This window comes from Stigmatopora nigra, chromosome 4 (genome assembly GCF_051989575.1).
Source record: "Stigmatopora nigra isolate UIUO_SnigA chromosome 4, RoL_Snig_1.1, whole genome shotgun sequence".
NCBI lineage: Eukaryota > Metazoa > Chordata > Actinopteri > Syngnathiformes > Syngnathidae > Stigmatopora > Stigmatopora nigra.
This window is the reverse complement of record NC_135511.1, coordinates 9,130,524-9,153,706: the sequence shown is the minus strand read 5'-3', so window position 1 is coordinate 9,153,706 and position 23,183 is coordinate 9,130,524. Positions and strand designations below refer to the sequence as shown.

General features: G+C 41.9%; 1 protein-coding gene across 2 annotated transcripts in view; it reads right to left on the bottom strand.

Annotated features, from left to right (window-relative positions):
* Positions 1-13,773, bottom strand: part of LOC144195632 (protein patched homolog 1-like) — a 40,956-nt gene extending 27,183 nt beyond the window's left edge. For both annotated transcript variants that reach the window (XR_013326114.1, XM_077715401.1), the window contains exons 1-2: positions 13,076-13,773; positions 11,176-11,368 (exon numbers count right to left, since the gene is read on the bottom strand). Coding sequence is in view for 1 of the 2 variants with exons in the window: in XM_077715401.1 (XP_077571527.1) it covers positions 11,176-11,368; positions 13,076-13,276 (394 nt within the window). In the remaining variant the exon portion in view is untranslated. The remainder of the gene's footprint in view (positions 1-11,175; positions 11,369-13,075) is intronic.
* Positions 13,774-23,183: the final 9,410 nt, after the last annotated feature.

Genomic DNA, 23,183 nt, shown 5'->3' with positions numbered 1-23,183 from the left:
ACCACATTTTTAAGCCATAAAACATTATCTCACACAAACGTGGGAATTTTGAGACATCAGTGCACATCTTGCCATGCTTTTCCACAAACTGTGACTCCCAAAATGTTTATGATTTTCTCGTTAAAAGTAGACTTGCAAAAGTATTCAATGACTGTCCATAATGTGTACATCGGCAATATATTATGGAGCAAAAAAAATGAAACAATATGTTCAAATAGAGTTGAATAAGTAAACAGGCTTGGGTGAGAGTTGGAATTTAGCGTATTGCATAACATTAACCCTTTAATCCCTCTTTTCTTCTTGCTTCTAAGGACCCTGAAAAAAAACATATCCTCCCTCCTTTCCTTACAGCTTTTAACTCCCCCTTACTCCCCATCCTCTTTTTTACACACTCCCCTTCATTTCGCTATTCAAAGCTGGCCCGTGATTGGCCAGATCATGATGGCAATCAGCCCGTCCCCTCTCTCAAAGCCAGACCCTACCCTTTTATTTCCCGCCCCAACTCCCCACCACTTTTACAGCTTTCACGACAAGAGAGCCCCACGGTCTGCGTGGACATGGTCTATGCTTGACAACGGAAGTCAGGAAAAGCCACACAAACAAAATAAAGAGTAAAAAGGCACACACAAGCCCAAAAGTCAAATATCCATTGCTTTCAAAGTTAAAATAATGAGTCATAAAAACATGACTTCATTCTAGCAAATGGACTAGACATGAGCACACTGCATAACAATCTGTATGCAAGGGTGCAACCACCAAATGTGAATTTGTCAATGTATGCATTTTGTGCATGTCAGTGTGCAGAGAAAGGATTAGCTGGATTACAACTCCTATCAGCTAAGACCCCCTGGGGCAGAGACGATGCCCCCCCCCCCCATAACCAGGTCATCTCTCTGCAACCAAACATTAAGCGACCTCCCATGACCCCAAGACCTCCTAAAGATAGTTGGGAAAATGTACATGAAAAGTACACCATGAATGTGTGCAAAGAGCCTCAAACCATTGAAAACTGCCAATGTAAATATACCAACACCACTAGAGCGGTAATATTTTCTATCATATGATAAAAACATATGTAAAAAATATCTATATTTATATGTTTTATGCATGACTGGTGACCAGTCTAGGGTGTAGTCTGGCTTTCGCCCAGAGACAGCTGGGTTAGACTCCAGCAACTTTCGAACGCACCCTGGCAACATCACCATGACAGCATGGATTTAACTTTAGGGTGAAAAATTGGTTTTATACATACAGTTTTTGTTTTACTATTAAGATGAGGTCCACAGTTTTTTTAAATGCACTTGTAGGAATGATTGTGGGTTCAGCAATGCAGGTGTGCACACAACCACAAATATGTGATGAAAGGCCTCAGTGAGAGCTAAGACCCCATCTGACCCAGGGTGAAGCCACCCCCCTTTAACACACTCTCGCTCCCTTTTCAGAGGTGAGACGGGCAACCACAAAGAGAATGCATGAAGCAATAAAATCTGATCATGAGAAAGGAAAAATGAGAATACAATTTTAAAAAATAGTAGAAATAGGGGGCATTCCTCAAACTTGCATGTGTTACCTCCATGTGCAGCTAAGAGACTCAAACCTCCATCACCAATTTCAACACCCAGCATTACCATATGTATGGTGTCCCTTGCCCCTGATTATGCAAATCACCTGTTCGCCCCCTGCTTCCCTTAAAATGGGTGTATTAAGCAGTCGGACTGAGGTGTACATTCACACACTGCTCAATGGGCAGATTCTTCCACGTTGCTGCCTTCATTGAACATGAATCATACCCTCTCTATCAGAGAAAACAGTATTCAAGTTCAGCCAATTCAGCACAGGACAGAGAACCAAAAAAATGCAGCAGTTAACATTCAACTAAATATGTACATTACTGCTCCTGCTCGGTTGGGGAAAATTCATATCGGTGTCTATCAAATTCAACACAGCTGAACCCAGCGCTGCTATTACTTGATTGGCCAACATCCCCTAGGCCACAACAGCCAATCTGCAGCAGCCATCTCCCCGCATTTCCTGGAAAGATAGCACCCGTGATTCCAGGTGTCCCCAAGTGGCACATTCCTAAAGCATGTCGAAAGCAAACTTCAGCAAATTGTTCTCATGCCCTTATATTAAAGCTCTTTTCTCTTGTGTGACAAGTTGCTGTGGTTACCCCAGCTGTCGTGAATCAGAGTCACTATAATTTACATCCACCGACCCAACATTTTTTTTTACAATGGTAACTGGCAATATAAAAGTAGCCATCTTTTGGAGGTCAAACGTCACGATTTTTGGGTTCTTGACAGTCATGACATGGTGTCCTGAAGTTGTGAGTCTTAGAAAGGAGGTGGTCACACTATAGGACCGGAGTCTGCCCGATAAACACGTACTGCTGCAAAGAGTGTGGTCCAGCAGCTGACATTATTGAGCAGCGAGACAAGTAGTACCAGATACCAGTCTTGTTGACAGAGGGACTTCATATCATAATAGTGATGGTCTTCTGCTGTCCATGGAAAGTAAAACATAAAAAGCCTTTTCAAAGCCTCTACAAAGAGGAAATATTTGGTATCTCTAAATCTTTACTTGGCGTCATGTTTGCATGTGTGGTGTTGGTGTAATTGCTAGATTGCGTGACAATTTTCAGCAGGAATTGCAATTCAAGTGTACGATAGCATGTGTGTTGGAGGACTTTCAAATAACTTCATTGTATGCTTGCATTGAAAAACACTGCACCTACTATGCTCCAGCTACAAACACACTCGCCCTCTGCTGTTTGCGGCTTCGTCCGCCCCTTGGGCAGCTGGTGCTGGGAGGGAGTGGGGTGAAGAAGAAGAGAGAGAGGGAGGGATGGAAGGAGAGAGACAGAGAGGGAGAGAGCAAGAGAAGGAGGGAGAGAGAGAGTGCAAGAGAGAGAGGGAAAGCGAGAGAACGAAGGGGGGGAGGCCAGACCACCCTGCTCTCATGGCAGGCCTGAGTGTTTACATTGCCGTGGCTCACTCTGTAATACATCTGGCATTCGGAGGCCACTCTCTCTAGCCAGAGATGGGAGGGGAGTGCAAGAGGGGTAAAAGAGAGAGACCTTCCTGGCAAGGAGAAGGAGAGAGAGTGGGAGGGGAAGAGGGTAATTCTCTCCCCATTCTCATGTGCTCGGTCATTCGCAGGCCTCTCTGTGCTTTTTGAATAAGAACGCCTGCAAGAATGCAAAATGTAAACAGAGCAACTCGGAGGCATCTCAGGGTGTCATTTCTGAATGAACGTGTGAACACCTTATATTGTCCACCCCTCTCTTTCACACACACCAGAGATAATAAACAGTTTCAACCAGACCATGCTTCTCATACCATATACAGTACAAGGTCTAAAGTCAAAGACTCCCCAAGTCTACAAATGTGGGAAAATAAGCCTTAACAGTGATTAGATTTTTCTTGTCTTTTTGTGATGATGATAAAGATAGGCAAATGAGGACAATGAATTGTTGACATTACAACTAGAAACAGAACTTGGTTTGACTTGAAGAAAAGGGTATTACTGCAAAGGACAATATGAGAAACATAATTCAATAAACAAAAAAAATAAACAAGTAGCTACCTCAGTACCAGCAGGCCCAGGCTCTATTTTTGCTGGTGAGTGTGAATGGTCATCTGTCTTTCTGTGCCCTACGGATGACTGAGAACTAGTCTAGAGTGCTGTCTGCCTGTTGCCCAAAGTCAGCTAGGATAGGCTCTTGCAACCCCCACATCACTTAAGAGGAAGCGCGGTACGGAAGATGAATGAAGGAACAAACCCTGGAATGTACCATTGAAGACTGATAATAAACAGAAATATAGTTTACACATACAAAGTGAGCATTAAAGTTACAGGTATTGTAGCGACCAATTAATGAATGCACTTTTGTTTCATTCATTCATTGTCCAGACCGCTTATTCTCAAGGTTGCATGGTGTGCTGGAGCTTATCCCAGCCAACTATGGGCAGTAAGCAGGGGGCACCCTGAATGGGTTGCCAGCCAATCGCAGGGCACAAGGAGACGGCCAACCACTCACACTCATACCTCGTGCAATTTAGAGTGTCCAACCAGCCTTACATGCAAGTTTTTGGGATGTGGAAGAAAACCTGGAGAAAACCCAAACAGGCCTGGGCATATCACGCAAACGGCAGACAGGAAGGGCAAAACCTAACTGGGATTGAACCCTACAACTTGGAACTGGGAGGCCAACGTACAAAGCACTCACACCTTGCCGCCAATTTTCATACAATTATTAGAAATTTAAACTTCTTGGCTAAGTAGTGTTGGTATTCATCGATTAAAAGGTTGACGTTTTGATTCACAAATACGAACGATAATTTAATTAACATAATGCTGCCTGAAAAAATGTTATGTAGGGACAGATACTTTCCCAAATAAGATCAACTTAAAAATTCTACTTCTGAGGTTCTATTGTTCGTTTTTATGGGAATGTACACAAAGCTTCTTTTAATTGCAAGAGACTAAGCTTAAAAAAAGATAGAAAGAGAAAGAATGAAAGAAAACAAGAAAGCAAGAAAGAAAGTATACCACAGGGGCGCAGCCTTTCCCAACATGAAATCCCGCACAAGCTAGTCTGTACTTTTCATCAACTCATAAAGTTTAACACAACAAGGCAGGAATGTTATTCCTTTCTTCGAAGCAGTAATCCGCTTTCTGGTCATCACGAGCCTTGTCTGAGTTTGGGTGGCAAAGAAAGCCATTTGCATGTGGTTTTCCCTCCATTTAAACAAAACTACACACTCAATAAGAAAAAGTTAGATGTAATTTGCAAAAGATAGCACAAGCATGGGATGTGTGGCCATGTTTGAGTTGCTGCCGAATAAGAGCGGTTGGAGATGAAGTGTGGAGAGGAGGGGGAAAAAGATGAATAGAGGAGAAAATAGCATAGTAAGGTTTGTCCGAGTCGACCAAAATTCCAACTCTGCTTATGTGACTGTGTGTGTGCTACCATGCATAAAAAGTGGGATAATAACAAAACGCGTAAGCCGCAATCTCCCCCTCCTCAGAAAAAGACGTATTCCCCACACACACAAACCATTGGCCCCCAACTGAGCTTACAAGCTCAACAACAAAATGAACACTAACTCTGTCAAGTCAGCTTTCAATCACACACGATGCGAAACAGATGCAAAGGTTAAAGCCAGGAAAGCACATGTTGTCCTATCAAATTGTACTATAATAACAATGGGTCGAGAGCATCTATACAGTAGTAAGCACATCCAGTGTTACCACTATTTTAAAATTCGTACCACGTGGAAAATCCACACATGCATTCATATTTACATTCAAAGGTTGAAATAGGGCCAGATGATTAAAATGCTATCTGTTGGGGATCAAATGAAAGTCAATGCATTGGAAGAGAAGCAGAAACGTAGCTTAAATACCACTGTTGAAGGTGTAGGACGTGCATTCAAGGACATATTATGAACAGTTAAAAAAACGCTCTTAATAAAATGAATAAGGAACACCTGCATTGCTATCAGTGTCAAGTAAGCACAGTACTCTTACTTGCAAATATGCTTTGAACCTACCACACTAATACCGCATGCCGAGTCCAACATATACGTACATTCTGGGTAGAAGCCAAAAGAGTCGTATGGATTTACTTAAGGTACGCAGATGTCAACACTTTTAAGTGACTGCTGCAAACTATAGCCTGCACAATGCACGATAAAGTCCACTTGGGCGGTAATGGAAAGAAATCCCATTTTGTGAGCCTCATCACCTGCTCCAATCCGCCCAAGCCAGCCGCAATCCAGTCATGTAGCCATGAAGGTGGAGCAGCAGTTAGGCAAGACGCTTAGAAAAAGAGAAGCGAGTTTAATACATATGATGAAAGTTGCACTCAAAATGAAATGCTTCATGTGTGTTTGTAACTGAATGTTTTACATTTGACAATTAACTCTCAATTTCAATATGTCGTCATCCTTTATTAAAATTGCTACCAATATTTATCAATAACACATGCATAATAAAGTAACATTAATACATAATCAGTCCCTTCTGCTGGAAGAGAAACTTCAGACTACGTATTGTCAAACCAATCAGCATTCACACAGCTGCACAGACCGCAAACTGTTTAAATGTGATTTCTTAAAACTATTTAAGGAATTTAGGTGATCCAGTTTCACACAATTGTGAGGATTATTCCACTTGTGAGCAATGCAGATTTAGAAGGCAGTTTTCCCCAATTCTATATGAATATCTAAAGGAAACACAAGTTACAAACTTTAAGTGAGATTAATTCAGAAAAATATCTTAGATTCATAAATTTGCTCAAATGTCACAAAAAATACAGTTTAGGGATGAGTAGTCTAGAACCCAAGACAAATTATCATAAATATTTGTGTGAGAAATACTTTTAGGTTACAAATGTAAAATTATCAAAAATAACAGTAGGCACCAAGGAAATAAACCATGTTTTATGCCTCATGCAAACTAAGCCATTGAGAGCCATTTGTAAACTCCAAAGTCAGGTACGCAGGTCATAAAATTAGGACCTTCTACAGCAGATTACCACATATTCTACAAGTGTTACAGTATATACACATGCTTATGTGCATGAGAAATGACGGCTAACAGCTGCAGCCTCGACTACATTTTAAGACGCCCCCCAATCCCAAGACCACCACTACCCTCCCCATCAGCCCTTTCAAACCGTTCTCCAGCCTCCTTCACTCTGCTGCGAGTCTTCACTCTTCACCCAGGCCACAGGGTGAGTATCAGGTGAGCTTTTAAATATCGGGGGCCTCTACGAGATGACCTAAGGATCCCAAGGGCCTACCCCTGTGGCCCCTGGCCTCTACACTATGCCTCCGCCTGCCCTCACACACACACACCAGGGGCCTCAATTTACGTCTAATGCTTTTTTATAGGGGGAAAAACAATCCCAAGCCTCATGCTGTTGTCCAGCACAGAAAGTCACTGCCCCAGGTCAAAAACCATTCACACTTGGTAACACGTACTACATTTTTTTTTTACATTAAATAAAGCCTTTCACAAATTCAGTTCAATGCCTGCTCTTTTTCTCTGAATTTACAAATAAGAGCTCCAGAACATCCCAAGCATGCCCACTTTAGAGCTCTATGGTAACACCAGCTTGACTTTACCCTTACTTCCAACTCCAAACTGTATTTGGAAAGCTTCCGCTTCAAAAGACCCACTTGCAACTTTCTATCTGCCGTATTCCGTCTTTACTCTTATCCCCCACCCCATCGGCGTTGCCCAAGCCGAGTCACATCCCAGGCTGTCCTCCAACACGTGATGGCCCGTTCTACAGGAAGGCAATGTTTATGCGATACTGTTTTAATTAGACGCAGGTGGTGCCGCTATTTTCTTTACAATTTGGCCTGTGTTTGCCTGGACCCAGAATGCCGAAGGATGGCTCCATTTTCCATTTTGGAGCCGGGTGGGGCTCTTTAAAAAAAAAAAAAAGAAAGGGGGTCTTATTCCTACTCCTCAATGCATCATGGTGAATCCGGCTTAATAGGGGATAATCGGGATATCCACATATGCAGTGTGAAAACCCTAGATGTGGAAAAAGACAAGTCATCTAGAGGTCGAGGGCAAACAACAATACTACTACTTCCTGCTCCAGCAAATGACTTCCTGTGAGTGCCACAGTTGGCATAAACATGGCATTTCCCACACTGGCGAGGAATGGGGAGGAAAGGGTGGAACTGTTAAAAAAAAAAAAAAATCTGCAAAATATTTGGCCCTGAGGTTTGGCACATTCACCTCTTTGTATATGCAGAACTCTCTATCCACATCACTCTCTGTCACTTTGTCTAATAAACACAACTTCCTGTGTCAGAGTGCTTATAAACACTGCTGTGAGTGAGGAGACCATCTCGGGTGAAAAAAAGGTTGCACCACTTGACAGTCAACACGCACGGAGCGTAGACCCATACCTACCAAGAGAAATAATCTGAAAATAAAGCACAACCTTAAGAACTACACCCAGTCAATAAATGATGAGGAAATTTAAGAACATTAGGGAATGAATACAGGGCACTATGAATATTGTGGCAACCAGTCCGGGGTGAAACCCAACCAGTGACAGCTGGATTAGGCTTCTGCCAGAGTACTGTAGAAATATGGACGTGGTCAATGGAACATCACTTCTAGCCATAGTGCAGTTCTATGTATTTCTAGGAAAGAAATCAGCCTGTTTATCCATCTTCTGTACCTCAGAGCCTTAATACTTTCATGGGGGTGCTGGAGTCTATCCTCGCTAACAGCAAGCAGAAGGAAGGGTGCTCCATGAACTGGTTGCCCACCAATCTCAGCAAATTTGCATCTCATAGGCAATATTTTAGTTTTGACTTTTGTCTATTTAACAAAAAAATCACTATGAATTTTGAATTCTGATCCAGTCTATGCTGATCCACTATTCCATTGCACAAACCACCTAATTGCTTACCATTCACTTGTCCAATATGTCTAAACCAATTGTACACTAAGGACCATCTGATTTAACAGATCAAATTAAATACAGATATGTAGAGCGATTATGAAACTGTGCCATGCATTAGGAACGCTACATTGCTGAGGTTCAAATATAATTAATTGGCAGAAATATTGATTAGACGGATGGCAAAATGTAATATAAAGTGTTTTGTAGTATTAAATTAGTCTGACAACCCAGTTTCATTTTTGCCATTTACAAGATACAAGGCAAGTCAGTCTGGTATGCTGTGGTTTCGGTTGGATTTCCACATGGGTCCAATCTGGACCGAGAAATCACAATCATAAGAGGTGGAAATTTGTGACGCATTATGAAAGGGAACTGCAGCAAATCCTTTTTTACACACCTGAGAGGTTAGGAAGGCATTCCTGTCTTTTTATATCCAGTATAAAAGCTCCTATAGGGGACTCAATAGCACTTATACAATACAAACGCTTATTTGAAGTGGGAGAGAACGTTAAACTTTGCACATAAGCTCTGACTTGATGTCAGACCAAGTCAAAGGCAGACCAAATGCTACCAATCTTTCGAGTGAAATTTGGCATTTGTTGTTTTTTCAAAAAGAAGTACTACTTTACATTACAATACATTATGGTGTCTCTTTTAGTAGATTTTTACCACAAACAGCAGTTACGGTTCCCTGGTGCGCTCACCAGGTTTGACTGCCTAACAATCTAATTTATAAAGTACAAACTGACAAGTGACAGTGTGAGTTGTATTTTGTTTACGTTACATCTGTACTTTTGTGATTGGTACTTTCAGAACGAAATGTGTTTGTTCGCCCCACTCTCTCTCTCAGAAGATCAGACTGGCTTGTCAGGAATGGTGATAATCAGGCGAGCTTGCCAGCCTAGTATAAAATAATCAAGGCAACAACAACAGTGCATGACATTGCTGGATTTGAAACACCCTGTCAAAAAACGATTTCCCTGTGGGTTGAGGCGTGTGCATGTGCATCCACGAGCCCACACAGCTTCTAGGCGGGGTCGACCACGGGTCGCCTGCAGAGGGCAGTTCCATATGAAACATAAACAGCCCCTCCATATGCTTATTCTTGCTCACTTTCCTCTCGGACGACTTGGCCAGGACACCCTCCATCACCACCACCACCGCACCAGTGCACAACGTTCCACAGTCCAGGCAGAACTAATCTATCCCTCAGCTGTATAGTCTAATCTAAACAAACACATCTCCATGCCGACATCTGGAACCCCTCACGTACAGGACCTAGGAAACCACCGAGGCCTGGTCTTTATGCGTTTGTGTGTCTGTGGGGGCGCGTGTGTTTGTATACATGTCAGTCAGACAGTAAAAGTTGATCACACAGACATCTAGCAGTAAGTTTACTGTATCTGATCATCCACTACTAAAGAAAACTGACAAGAAACTGAAACTAGTCATGATCATGATTTTGGCTTCTTTTTTGGGGGAAAACATTTAGAGTAATCAAGGAAAAAAGATAACTGTCCACAACAAGGAAATGGTCTTAGAGAAATACAGGTGAAGACACAAACCTAACCTACTAAACCTACCCTCTACTAGGGTTCCTAGTCTACCCCTCTACTTTATATTTCATTTCTGGAATTTGAAAAAGAAATGAAGACAAACATTAAATGTGTGTCATATCTTAAGTGGGAGCAAGAGCAATAGATTTCAGAGATATTTTTTGGGATTATGGTGTCTTGTGGTGTTTGCTACATATTTTTTGTTTGTATCTCTATTGTTATTGGGTATTTTTTGTCTGGGCACCATTCCTATAAGCTTTGATTACCTTCTTTGAGGTGAGGTTTAAAAAAAAAGTAAAAAAGTATTTTAAAAAGTACTGGAAAAACACTGACACATACTTTAAAAAAGCAAAATACAGGGAACACAGTATTGCTGAGGTGTTTTGTAGTTCCTAGCTGCCCAAAAAAAAAAATTGAACAGAATTTCCAATGCTGAAGAATCACCGCCTAGATATAAAAACTTGCATTTTTGGGTCATTCTAATTGCAAATCCTTTGCTGTTTAATGTGTTTGGAGTACAAAAATCATCTCTCCCATTCATGAATGGGCTGGACGATTGCGCTGGAATGTACAACAAAGGAAAGAAAGAAAAAAAGCACAGCCGCCGACCCCCTTCCTCCACTACGTCCTATCCAACAACACCACCCATGCACAACATTTCTCTTTTTTCCCCGGCTAAATCGTTCATTGTGTTTATTTTCTCTTTGAGCAACAACAAGCGAGAGCTTTATGATCTGCCTCACAAACATGAGTTCCTGTCCGCACTCATGCAGCTTCTCTCTTTCTCGCTCTCTCACTTATCCACCCCCCACAACCCCGCCCTCTCCCCCTGCAGCCGGAGGCAAATCTTTTTGGAAAGTTGAGAGCTGTCCAAAACGGGACCACACACACAGTCCGTGAGCATTCAACTGCTGGGGGCAGGCACACATACTCAGCGACACACACACGCTCACACAAAATGGCGTCTTTGGCAAAAAAGGAAGAAAAAAACTACTCTAAAAGCTTCTCATGAACTTAATTATAACTTTTGCACATGTGCAGAAGCAGTGGGACATTCTGATCATTCTCTTTATACAATTGTTGAGTTTGTCAACTAATAAAGACGCCCACCCAGAAAAATGAATTTTTGCTATCTTCTATCAATTCATAATGAAAAAGAAAGGACGAAGCGTTTCTTACCTTCCACCCAAAGCTTCTCCACGTCTGTCTCCAAATTAGCTGCCCGTAAGCCCACCGCAAATGCTCCGAAAATCATGAGGCCGACCACCAAAAACTTTCCACAGTTCTTTTGTATGTAACAGCCGAGCCTAAACAAAAGTCTCTGGAACTTTGCTCTCAGCCATAGAGGTGCTTTCCTCCCAGTCGCCTTGCCCTGGAAAAAAAAAGAATACCAAAGATTAAGCAATGTGGTCCAACAAAACTGAGATACATTGTTTAAGTGCACAGGTGAGTCATGCACAAATTTCGACTTGTAGTAACTATCTACAAGGGGTCCAAGCAGTGGCGGAACAAATTTGTGCAGGACCCAGGTGCAATGATTGTCAACGGGCCCCTTCTCCTAATAGTCGAATGGGGCCGGGGGTTGAGTTTTTCCCTAGACGGGCCCCCCTTCCTAATGCACGGGTCCATGTGAACACCCAGTGTTCTGTACATCATCTTACGTTTGTTTTATACACCACTCTCCACCCAACATTCCCTAAAATATGGTGCCTAGCGGCCAGTGCAGCTTCAGCACCCCCTAACTTACAGGCAAAGTTTCATTTGAATTCTGTTCCCAAGATTGCTTTCTACATTTTGTAGTTAAAACTTACACCAGTGGTCTCTAAACCGGTCCGTAACGGCTGCAGTGGGTGCTGATTTTTTGTTCAATCTGATCCACCACAATGATTTTAATCAATCAGGTTTCTGCTAAATCAAGCAGCACCTGACTGAAATCAATGAATGAAAAATCCTGCAACCAATGTGGCCCTCCATGGAATAGTTTGTAGACCCTAGGCATACACTAATGCATAATTAAAGTGATGTTTACAGTAAACAATTGAATGCAATAACTCTTTTAGAGTGCCATCTCATCTCCCCATCTCATCTAAGATGAGATGAAATGGTATACAGTATTCACTTTGGAAACTTGGAGTTTTTCTTGCAGTGTACTGTCATATTGAAATCATATTCTTTAAGTAGTTGAGTGCTATTTGTAACATCGAAAAAGTGTATGTACTGCTTTCGGTATTTTGTGGACTCAGTGAAGTAGATGTGTCCTAAAGTGTACTTCTCATTCATTAATCCAATGAAAGGCAATCATTAACTACCATTGACAGCGCTAGATAACGCTGGATTTGAACAGATTATAACTTCCAGTCAAAATAGATGGGATGGATGGATGGCACTGTCACTGACACTAAAAAGATGAGCATCACAGTGAGAGGAATTAGACATCAGTCCTTATGAATGGGTGGGTTTATTTTAAATGTTTTGTGTATGTTTTGTGTATGTTTTGTGTATGTTTTGTGTATGTTTTGTGTATGTTTTGTGTATGTTTTTTGTTTTGTTTTGTTTTTTCCAAAAAAATACTCTCTTATCAAGGGTTAAAGCACTCGTGACACTCCACAGGTAACACACTCATACTGCCAAAACACCACAGGCAGGGTTCCAAAGAGTAACAAAAACGACGAGTGACAGTAAGTAGGAGTGAGAGAGAAAAGAACGCTTGCAGCTGGACCTCCGGTTTGAAAGGGAAAAGCTGTCAGGTCCACATGATGAAAATGGAGGAGTTGACTTTTGATAACTTAAACCAATAACATCCTACTTCCGAATAAAGATCACAAGGGTTGTGCAATGAAAGAGGGATGCAATGCAGAGAAGACTACTTTGCATGCAGTCCAGCTATTGCTGCTGGGGGGTGAGCCACATGGACTTCCACGCTGGTGCACAACATGCAAGCTCGTGATATGACGACAGACCATTAAGTGTTCGGAAAACAAGAGGAGGGAATCCCGATCAGCTCGTGGGTGTGCGATTGCAACGAGTGGACGCACCAGGCCGGCAGACGTGGGTGTTTGAGGGGCAGCCGTAGACGTACCTGGGAGATCTGCTCCAAAGCGAAGCCTGCGTCGCAATAGCTTGGCCGCTGTAGGTAGTCCAAATCCGGCGGTGGTGGAGGAGGAGGCGGTGGCGGTCGCGGCGGTTCGCGGCGGGACTCGCTCCGGACCCTCCGCGTTAGCCTCGGCCGGCCGGACTCTCCTATCTCCGGATCGGGGGGCGCACTAGCAGCCGAGGCCATGTTGCGGAGACTGCGCGAGGCTCAGCGATTCCCACTTGCGATCCGACAAAGTTTCACTCGGACGATGGACCTCATAGTCCGCTTGGAGAAGGCGAGTCAAAGTAGTGCGCGTCGTCCATCCCCACATCGCGTGATCCGGTGAGGTCCTCCGCCGCCTTTGGCACCGCGTTTTCGGAGCCCGTCAAAGCACAAGGACAACGGCAAGACGGGCGAACTGAAACGCAGAGGGAAACAACAAGAGTGTCTCTCAGAAAGAGACGCACGCCATCTCGCTGGACGCTTCTGTCTGCATTGTGCGGAGATGTGTGCTGCTGCTCTTCTTCCCCTGGGCCGCGCGTCACGGCCAACTTTGACTTTGAATAGAAGAGCAGAAAAAGAGCTCGAGGAGGAGGAGTGGAAATCCAGGGAGGAGGAGGATGGTGCGGGGGCCCAAAAGAGAGAGACAGAGAGAGAGAGTGAGATCGAGAGCGAGATCGAGAGCGAGAGCGAGAGAGAAGGGGGCGTGTCCCGGCTCTAGTCGCTGTCACACCGCAAGTTTTCTTGCTTCTGATTGGTTCCAGAAGGGCAAAAATTACTCAGCAAACACGACTATTATTAGCTGCTTAGCAACAGCTCGCTAAAGTAAATCAGGGGCGCGAGAGAAGGGGGGACCACACAAGCTGGGATGGGGACCTTCACCCCCCTAAAGCTAAATCCGCTTGTTGCATGTAAGGTATTGCATGGTGGGAGTTGTTTCAATGAAACACACGCCACCCCAATGAGAACACTATATTGACTTTTTAAAAAGTAAATCTTTTTTACATTTACTAAATGGAGACCCAACTTTTACATTGATCCTACATCAGGGGTGGGCAAACCGGTCCTCGGGGGCCGCTGTGGGTGCAGGTTTTTGTTGCAACCGATCCAGCAAAGGCACTTCAACCATTGAAATGTCTGCAGAAAACAAGAAGCACCTGACTGCAATCCCCTTATTGTACTTGCAGGATACCTGATTGGTGAAAAGGTGGCCTCTTTACGGGTTAGAATGAAAACCTGCCCTCACTGCGGCCCTTTGTGGAATAGGTTGCCCACCCCTGTACTACATACTGAAGTGCAAGTGACTAAATGTGATGTCCAAATGTGATAAATTATCAAATATAAGTATATACTGTTTTCGTATGAAATGGCAATTTGGAGTGATCAATCTGTCTACCATGCATGTCTTTTGCATGCAGTAGGAAATAAGAGTACTCAGAGAAAACCCATGCATGCACGGTGAGAAACATGCAATGTGGGGAAAGGTCTCCTACATTAAGAAATAAAATAAATGGCATAGTGTGGCAGCTGTAAAAATATGCCTGTAAAATGTGCTTGAAGATTATATTGCAAGCATGTGTGTGAACTAATAGAATACACGTGAGATTACAATAGACCCCCTATTCAGGGGAGGGTTCAATCCATTACCCCTATGGTTAGTGAAAAAATGAGTAAATGACATCATTCTCCCTAAAACCCTCATATGAATAATTTAAGTCATATTTGCGGGGGTGCTGGAGCCTATCCCAGCTGACTCCGGACTAGAGGCGGGGGAGACCCTGAATCGGTGGCCAGCCGATTGCAGGCCAAAAGGAGAAAGACAACCATACACTCTCACACCCATACATAAGAGCAATTTAAAGTGTCCAATCAGCCTACCGTGCCTTTTTTTTTGGAATGTGGGAGGCAACCAGAGTAGGTGGTGGAAACCCACGCAGGTCCGGGGAGAACATGCAAACTCAAAACCTAAAGGTGAAGGTCTAAATTTTTATAGTGCAGTCAAAGCACATGCACCATTTCTTGGATCTGTCATTGTTCATATTTATCCTTTCCTCCTCCAGACGGATTTATTAATGAGGTAGTAGATAAAGTCAAAGCTGGAGCCCTTTGGGCACATGTCCCAGAATGAGTTCATCAACTCATCACCTTGGCCGACCCCTACTAGGGTCATTCATAGCCCTAGAGGCTAGTGGCTGGAGCGCAGCCATGGGAAAGAGTGGAAAGATGTTGATTAACACAAGCAACTAGTTATGATTTGCAGGTGGATTATAGTTGACAGTGGATGTGGGCCAATATTTTGATTAGACTCCATTCTAAGTTTTTTTTCCATATAGTTGCATCAGAATAAAAGTACAACCAGAAGGCAGGTTTACTAGCCCACCTGGATTGGCGATAACAATTTGCAATAAGTCTACATATAAACATAGGGAATTATGCCGCAATATTTTGCATCCACAGACAGGGAAGCAGGAGAGTGATACAAAAATGTTATGTCACCCAGGGGAGATCTTAAGTTCTGACTCACTTTGTTCTTCTTTTTGGTTTGGACTAAATGAAATGATTTTGGACTGTGATGGGAAATTTAAGTTGACTTTAAATTTGATTTCAGCTCAAATTGTGCTTTTTAGTGACGGGTGAGTTGGAGAGTATCTCAGCTGACTTTGGGTGAAAGGCAGACTACACATGGACCTGGAGGCCTGAACATAGAAAAATCCATATAGAGACGCAAGATTAGGATCCTTTTTTCTTACCACCATGTTTGAACTGGTCATGATGACAGTTCGTGGTATGAAATTTGAGCCGTGCAATGTATCACAATTGTGTTGTATTGATTCTTTTATGGCTTAAATTGCACAATTAAATTCGGCAATAGCAATGACTCAACGCTACGTGGTTAAACTGTGGTATTTGTGCCACACAGTGTTGACATCACAGTGGAATCTAATCAGCCCACAGTTTTTCTAGGCTATTTTAGATTTTGTCAAGCAAATCTGGTTGCGTGTTAACCTCCTCATGAAGCTCTGCTTTGTTTGTGTGTTGACAGTAGCAAGAGAAGTGTAACCAGATTAGATGTAATCGCTAATAATGTGGAAAAAGCACATTGTAACTGCCTTACTAATACAGACAACCATGCGAGAGTGAAGTGAGTGAGCTTACTTTAAATCAGTGGCGCCCAAATGCAGCTCCAGCCCCTTCCTTTTTTTATGACCCATAAAAAAACATTTGGTACACACTGTATTATGAGCATTAACATAATTGTTGTCTCATGCACTGTTGGGCATCCAAAAACAATGATGTTATATCAAATATAGATGCGTTAGGCACTAGGACAATGCAGAAAATTAAAACTGAAGCCTGTTCACACCACCCACACACATCGAATAACCCCCTCTTCAACACACAGACACACACACACACACACACACACACACACACACACACACACACACACACATACACACACACACACACACTATTTACTCAATCAGGTTGTAAACCACCAGGGTTTTTGTACTCCTGCTCCAGTCTGCTAGAAAGAAGCATCAACTTGTTACTTTTCATGCAATACAATATTACATTTTTGTTTTACTAAATAGGCCCACATTATAATAATATAATAATAAGTAAATTGCTGAATAAATAGAGACAAGCTCGTCATACATTGCACCATCGCTAGAACACAATGGAATTGAACTTGGTCTTCCAATACTTTTGGAGGAAGCTGTGCATGCCTTAGCGCATACTCTTTTGAAGACCAAATAATTCTTTGTTGGAGTGATTGTGCACACTATTGTCTATCATTTCCACTTTTTTACAGCACATATCCATAAAAGAGTCATAAAATAAGAACAATTATGGCTCATTAGTCTCTCTCTCTCTCTCTCTCTCTCTCTCTCTCTCTCTCTCTCTCCACCCTCTCTCTTTCTCCCCCTTTCTCTGAAGGCTTTATGTATTCCATGTTAATTTACCTTCTTGCCCCCACCTTTGCCATCTCCTGCCACTTGCCTTTCACCTCTTGGTCTCTCAATAAAAGGTGGGGATAAGCAAGTGGCAGGTAGAAGACTTCCTGGGTCCTGTAATTATGGTTAAGTTAACTGTTCTAGGGTTGTCTCATTTAAACAAATTATATTAAACTTCCCATTACTTTTTGCTAGATATTAGATATATTTACTAAATAACCCTGAGATCTGTCCATGTCGTAGAACTCCCCTACATCTCGCCTCATGGCTCCCTTGTGTGAGCAACATTGCAAATGTAGTGCCTGCGGGTATGTTTATATTCCAACTCAAGGTTGTCTTCAATCATATGCAGAGATGTTTGACAGCTAGCAGCAGCGCCCGCCCGACCAGTGTTTACCTTTCCTAATTTCTGGCTTTGTGCTCACAATCAGTGGAGGAATCCAACATGGAAATGCTTTGCAAGAAATGAGCCGAGGATTGTTTTCTGCAGGTAAATCAATCAGCCCAATATTTATCTGGTGTATGCTTGCATTATTAACCCTTCCTATCAGCAAAAGGGTATACAATGTAGTCAATGAAGAGGATTCCTAAAACATTTTAAAAAAAAAACGATACTAAGATCCATTCAATCCTGGATTGAACTCTGAACTGAACCTTAACTGTGATCGAGATATACTCTTTTTCCTGTTGAATATAATAAATATACACTATTTGGAATACTTTGTACTCAAACTTGTCGAATTATTTCCAATGAGTAATTGGTAAGTAATTGCCAAATCCTTCACACATGCTCTCTTATCTATGACATAAACATGGTAAGTTTGATAAATAGATACATGACTGATGGCAGAAAATACTAATAACAGTTTGACATGGAAACCACAAGGTCATTGTGTTGCCAGCAATAATAAATTGCAAACAGGCAACAGACTTTGATGCTGCCTGAAATAATGTGAAGTGAGGAATGCTTTCTAAATGAGCGTAGTATGACTTTTCCCAGCAGAGGTTCCATTTTTGGTGACTACTGAAGGTTATTCAGAGGGCCTGGTGAGTTTGCAAGGCATTGCAATGCTCCACATGGGCCAATATTTACCTTAACTTTTTGGGGGTAGACAATGTTGGACGTGGCTGATATTTAGACAAGGCTGTGGCCTGTTCTTGCACAAACTGAGAGCTCCAAGAAGCTATAATTTTTGCAAGGCGGCACAACCCTCCAACATTAACAGGAAACGTGCGCCGGATTGGACGTATACACAAACACGGCCTCCACAAATAAGCAAGTCTAATTTCATATCAGTGCTACAGCTCCACGTGGAGAAAAAAATAAAAGGCAACCCAAAATAGGAGAAGACAGATAAATATACGTGCTCTTGATTGCACCTCACCTTTAAAGGCTTTGTCAACTCCGTGGGAGGCCCCACATGGAAAAAGTGACACATTTAAAGGTGGGTGAGAAGCTCGTAAGCTGTCCAGACCTGTTTACAAACCTAGGACCTCCTCAGAAAAACCGCAGCGGTAACTCTTACTTTTCCTTGCGGAATGTCCAGGCCATAAAGTTGCAGCGTCCTGTGTGAAAAAGGGAACATGGTATGCATTAAGACTACTGCATCATTAAGTCCCAAATAAATGGTATGAAAGAAAACCTTTGATACATGGATGGTAAAGATGCATATACTTAGAATGATAATTAAGCAAGAAATCTAGTTGACATTCTCCATGAGCAAGGCACTAGCCTTCCTTTCTTCCACTTTTTGTGAACGGTTTGGGGATAGTAAAGGTCTGTGGTAACTCATTGACACTAAGCTGATAGGTATTTGTAACAGTAAGGCTACATTTACGCTGCAGAGCAATTCTGATTTCTATGCCTTCATGTGAAACGTATTGGATTTTTCACACAATGTGAACGGCCCAATACTGATTTCTTAAATCAGATTTCACCCACTATATTATAAAATCGATATCAACAAGAATACGACCGGCACGTCATATACAAGAGGGATATATCACCACTGTACAACAACAACAAAAACAGTAGACGCAAACAAAAAACGGCATACAAAAGTGCAGGGGATGCTATTTCCCTTTTAATGCCTGACGTAGCAAACAACCCACTGGGAAATTGGTATTCAAACAAGCTATTGTCTGGCTATTAAATGGCACTTCCATTGTTCCGATGCTTAAACTGAGGAGCAGTTTCAAGGCAACATTGGCCGCTTTCTAGGGTGACCCAATTAAAACCATAAAAGCTTGACCAAAATAAATGAAGTGAACAAAGAGCATGAGACTAAAATATAGCCAAATGATGTGCCTCACTGGAGCCAGAAATCACATTCCCTTTTCAATTGCACTCTTCTTTGCAGGGCTTTATTACACGGGAGCTTTATTAGAGGTTTTCAGCTGAGAAGAAGCGTATTTGATTACTGTATAATCGCTATTGAAAGCCAAGCTTCATTTACTTTTTTTTTGTATCATCTTTACAAGAAATGTCCTGTCTTGTCTAGCATCATTATTGGTCATCAAAATATGTGGGGTCCAGCCCATCACTGCCCATCATGGACATTGTGTGTGCATGGTCGTTCGTCTGGCAACCAATTCAGAGTTTGTCCCATGCCTAAGGCCCACAGTTGGCTAGGATGTGCACCTATGTGAGGATAAGCATTCCGGAAAACTATTCAATATCTCATGCACTGGGATGCGGTGGGCCCATTGACATTGGGAGTGCTGAATTTGATGCTTTCAGTAGTATTTTACGAAAATGTCCATCTTGGCGCAGATCAGTCTGCCAAATTCCTTAAGAGCTGCAGCGAGGCCAGCAGAAAAATAAGGATATGTTTTTCTACTACCGCCAGCTACGAAAATAGTCCCGGGTGTTCATTTAATGCTGGTTATGATGGTAGACGTTGGCAAAAGAAGATTTGTATTTTTGATTTTTATTTACTGCTTCCACCCCTGCCACCACCTGCCCACGGTTAGCACACACATACACATGCACGCAGTATACTACTTACACACTTCAAAAGCAACTATACATGCCTGACATACCACATATTCCCTCACGCAAACACACAGGCCACTCACAACTGTCTGCCGTTGACAATTGATCAGAGACTTGAAGACTACGATCCGAACGCACATATTGTGACTCCCTTCTGACTCCCCCGACCTCCGACCCGGGGTGAAAGGGGTTGTTGTGCATCGGCGTGGGGTTCATTCCCTGCGCGTGAGGTCATTTCCTGCCCGGGGGACCGCAAGGGACGCAAAGGGGCCACATTGTTTGACCTGAAACTGGGGCTCGCGGTGGGAGGCCTGAAGATGATGATGTTGGAGGACAGCCAGTGGATTAACACAATATTTGGACTTCAGCAAAAAAAAAATTGCAATTAAAATATAGACCACTGTAATAGAAGTGGGTGGACAATAACAGTGATTAGCATTTCTGAGGAACCTAGTTCAAACAACTTTCCTCAGTTGAGTTTGCATACACACGTAATGATCATTATCAGAAGTCCCAGTTCAAACGAACATGGCGTCTTTTGCTGTCACTGGCAGCAAATGAGTTGAGCAATGCTTTCATTTGGCTAGATTGGCGACTCTAGACTAAAGAAACACATGCATTTCTATATACTTATCCCTGACAGTTTGTTTTTCTGAACAAAAGAATGTGTATACATTTGAGGTGGCAAAAGAGTGTGGAAAAATAAGAGGTAGGGGGAAAATGTTAAGTTTTCTCTGATGTGCGTTTGTTAACAAGACTAACACAATCAACATCTCAAGAGAAACAAACATCTGGCTCCGTTTGGTATGAGCCACCCACCCTTTGTTTCCCTCTGCTTGTTTGTTAGTTAACATGTTTTAAAAAAAAAGGAAAACGAAGCAGGCAGGATGTCTAGCGTTTTTCGCCATGCACATGGAGATTTTAACCCTTGAATGAGTTCATGCTTATTCTCCTTGCTGCCCATAAATAGCTGGGATAGGCTGCCGCAGCCCTTAATTTTCTAAATTATTACTTGAAGGAAGTATGAACTTGAGAGCTTTTAAAACACATTATAAACCCATGAGGGATTAAAATCTGTTAATATTCAACTGTATTTTGCATGTAATAGACCAGTCATTTTGTAAACGAAGCAAACGTCAATCAAACAATGCAAAAGCAATCATTTTGCAGGGCAAGAAAAAGTAACACTTATATATACATTTTGAATTAAAACCATTGAGGTGGCATGCAAACCAGGGGAAAGCATCGTTTTCATATATTTACTGCAGAAGCCTTGATTTGCATGAACAAACTTGGCTATCATATATTATTTACTGAAGGAGTATCATAAAGATTCTTGGAAATTGTAGCATATCTGGTTGGGTAGGCAACATATTGCAACTTAAATCAGTGCGAGATGTGGGAAAGCTCTGCAGGCAACTTGTTAAACTGACGAACTTTCCCTTTTCTTGAAAAACACAACAATTAGTGGAGTAGGGTACATTCTGGTGCACAGTGTGAGCTCTTCAAACCTCTTTTATATTGTATGTTATATAATGTGTGGTTAAGGCAAGATGGGCTAAATAATAGTCTAGTACATGTACTAGGAAATCGTACAATGCATTGGCAGTAAATTCATCAGAATTATTATGTTGATATCTGAGCCTGAGTATTTTCTATGAATAAAAGCTATACCTTATAATTGATAGAAGCCTGAGATTTTTATGCAAATGGTTAGTAATTTTTGGCAGGAAGCAACCTGGGTTGATCACTGTGCCAATCACAGGGCACATGCGTTTTTAGTAAAAAAAAAAATCCAAACAAAAGCCACAGACTTCTATACCTGGGCATGCTCATGCATACTGAAGTGGGCTTGTATTTGTGCAACTGTACTGAGGTGGAGTGGTTTGCCTGTTTTATATGTGAATTTAAGTATTTCACGGTAGAGTGACTAATGAAGCGGATTATTTCAAACTGTCAGACAGGACATCCTGCCAAAAAAGTCCATATGTACTGCTGTGGATGACCTCAACTGAATGACGTAATCCTAAAGTGGGAGGGGAAACCCATGTCTCCATCAACACTGCAAATACATGAGTGTTTTGGTGACAGATGTTGCCATGCTGACATGGAAAAAAATCCTCACACTTTGTACTGAGGTAAATGTATAGTACAGTGGTACCTTGAGATATGAGCTTAATGCATTAAGGGACTGAGCTTGTATGTCGATTTACTCATATCTCAAGTCAACATTTACCAAAGAAATGGACTAAATACAAATTAATTTTTTCTCACTCTGAAAAAAATCACCAAAAAACAGGATATTAAAATGGATAAAGTCAATTATTGCCATTATTAGCCATTGGATAAAAGTGTATTATAAGGAGTCAAACTAAAATTTAAAAAATCTGAAAGACAAGGACAAAAGTAAACTGCATTTAACCATTAAAGTTGTTCAAGCACTGTAATTAAGTAATGTTGTTCTTTATTTACTACCACTATTTTATGTCAAAAACTCAAGCAAGTCATTTTTTTTCATACACACAAAGTTGCCAAGTGTCCTGGCATGAGTCCCTGTCGGTCAAAGGTAGTAAAAACCTGACCCGCCAAAACTGGTAGAGAGACAGAATCCAATTACACTCTTTATTCTGGCTGTTTTTCTGCTAATTTGGAAGTGAATTCTGCTTCACTGATACCATATAAAACAGCTCTGTGAAATATTTTTTAGACTCTTTGGCCTCTTTCCAACCGTTGATGTTAATTGTGTGCAATCACAGGGTTATGATGCGTTTGATGAATGCTATCCAATGGCCTCTATCTTGTTTAGATTATGTATAAGGTATCAGTCATATTTCAATCATCTTTTGAACATGTATTCATTGCCAGGACAAATATGAAAGGAAATATAACTTTTGAGGCCTGTTAAATGTCTGTTAGTATTTTTTTTCAATTGTTGAAAAGTTACAATGACAACAATTTATAGTGCAGCCTCTTTGGTGGCCTTGTTGACAAAAACATGTCAATTTCTTCATCGGGAGGCCAAACACGCAACTATTGACCTGCATAGTCCACATAATGGAAAGACCTGATCCTTCTCCCATGTTAGAGCAAGGCAAACATTCCCTTGTTTCATTGTGCAGACTTTCTGCATGTGGCCAGGGAAGGGCATGCTTATTCG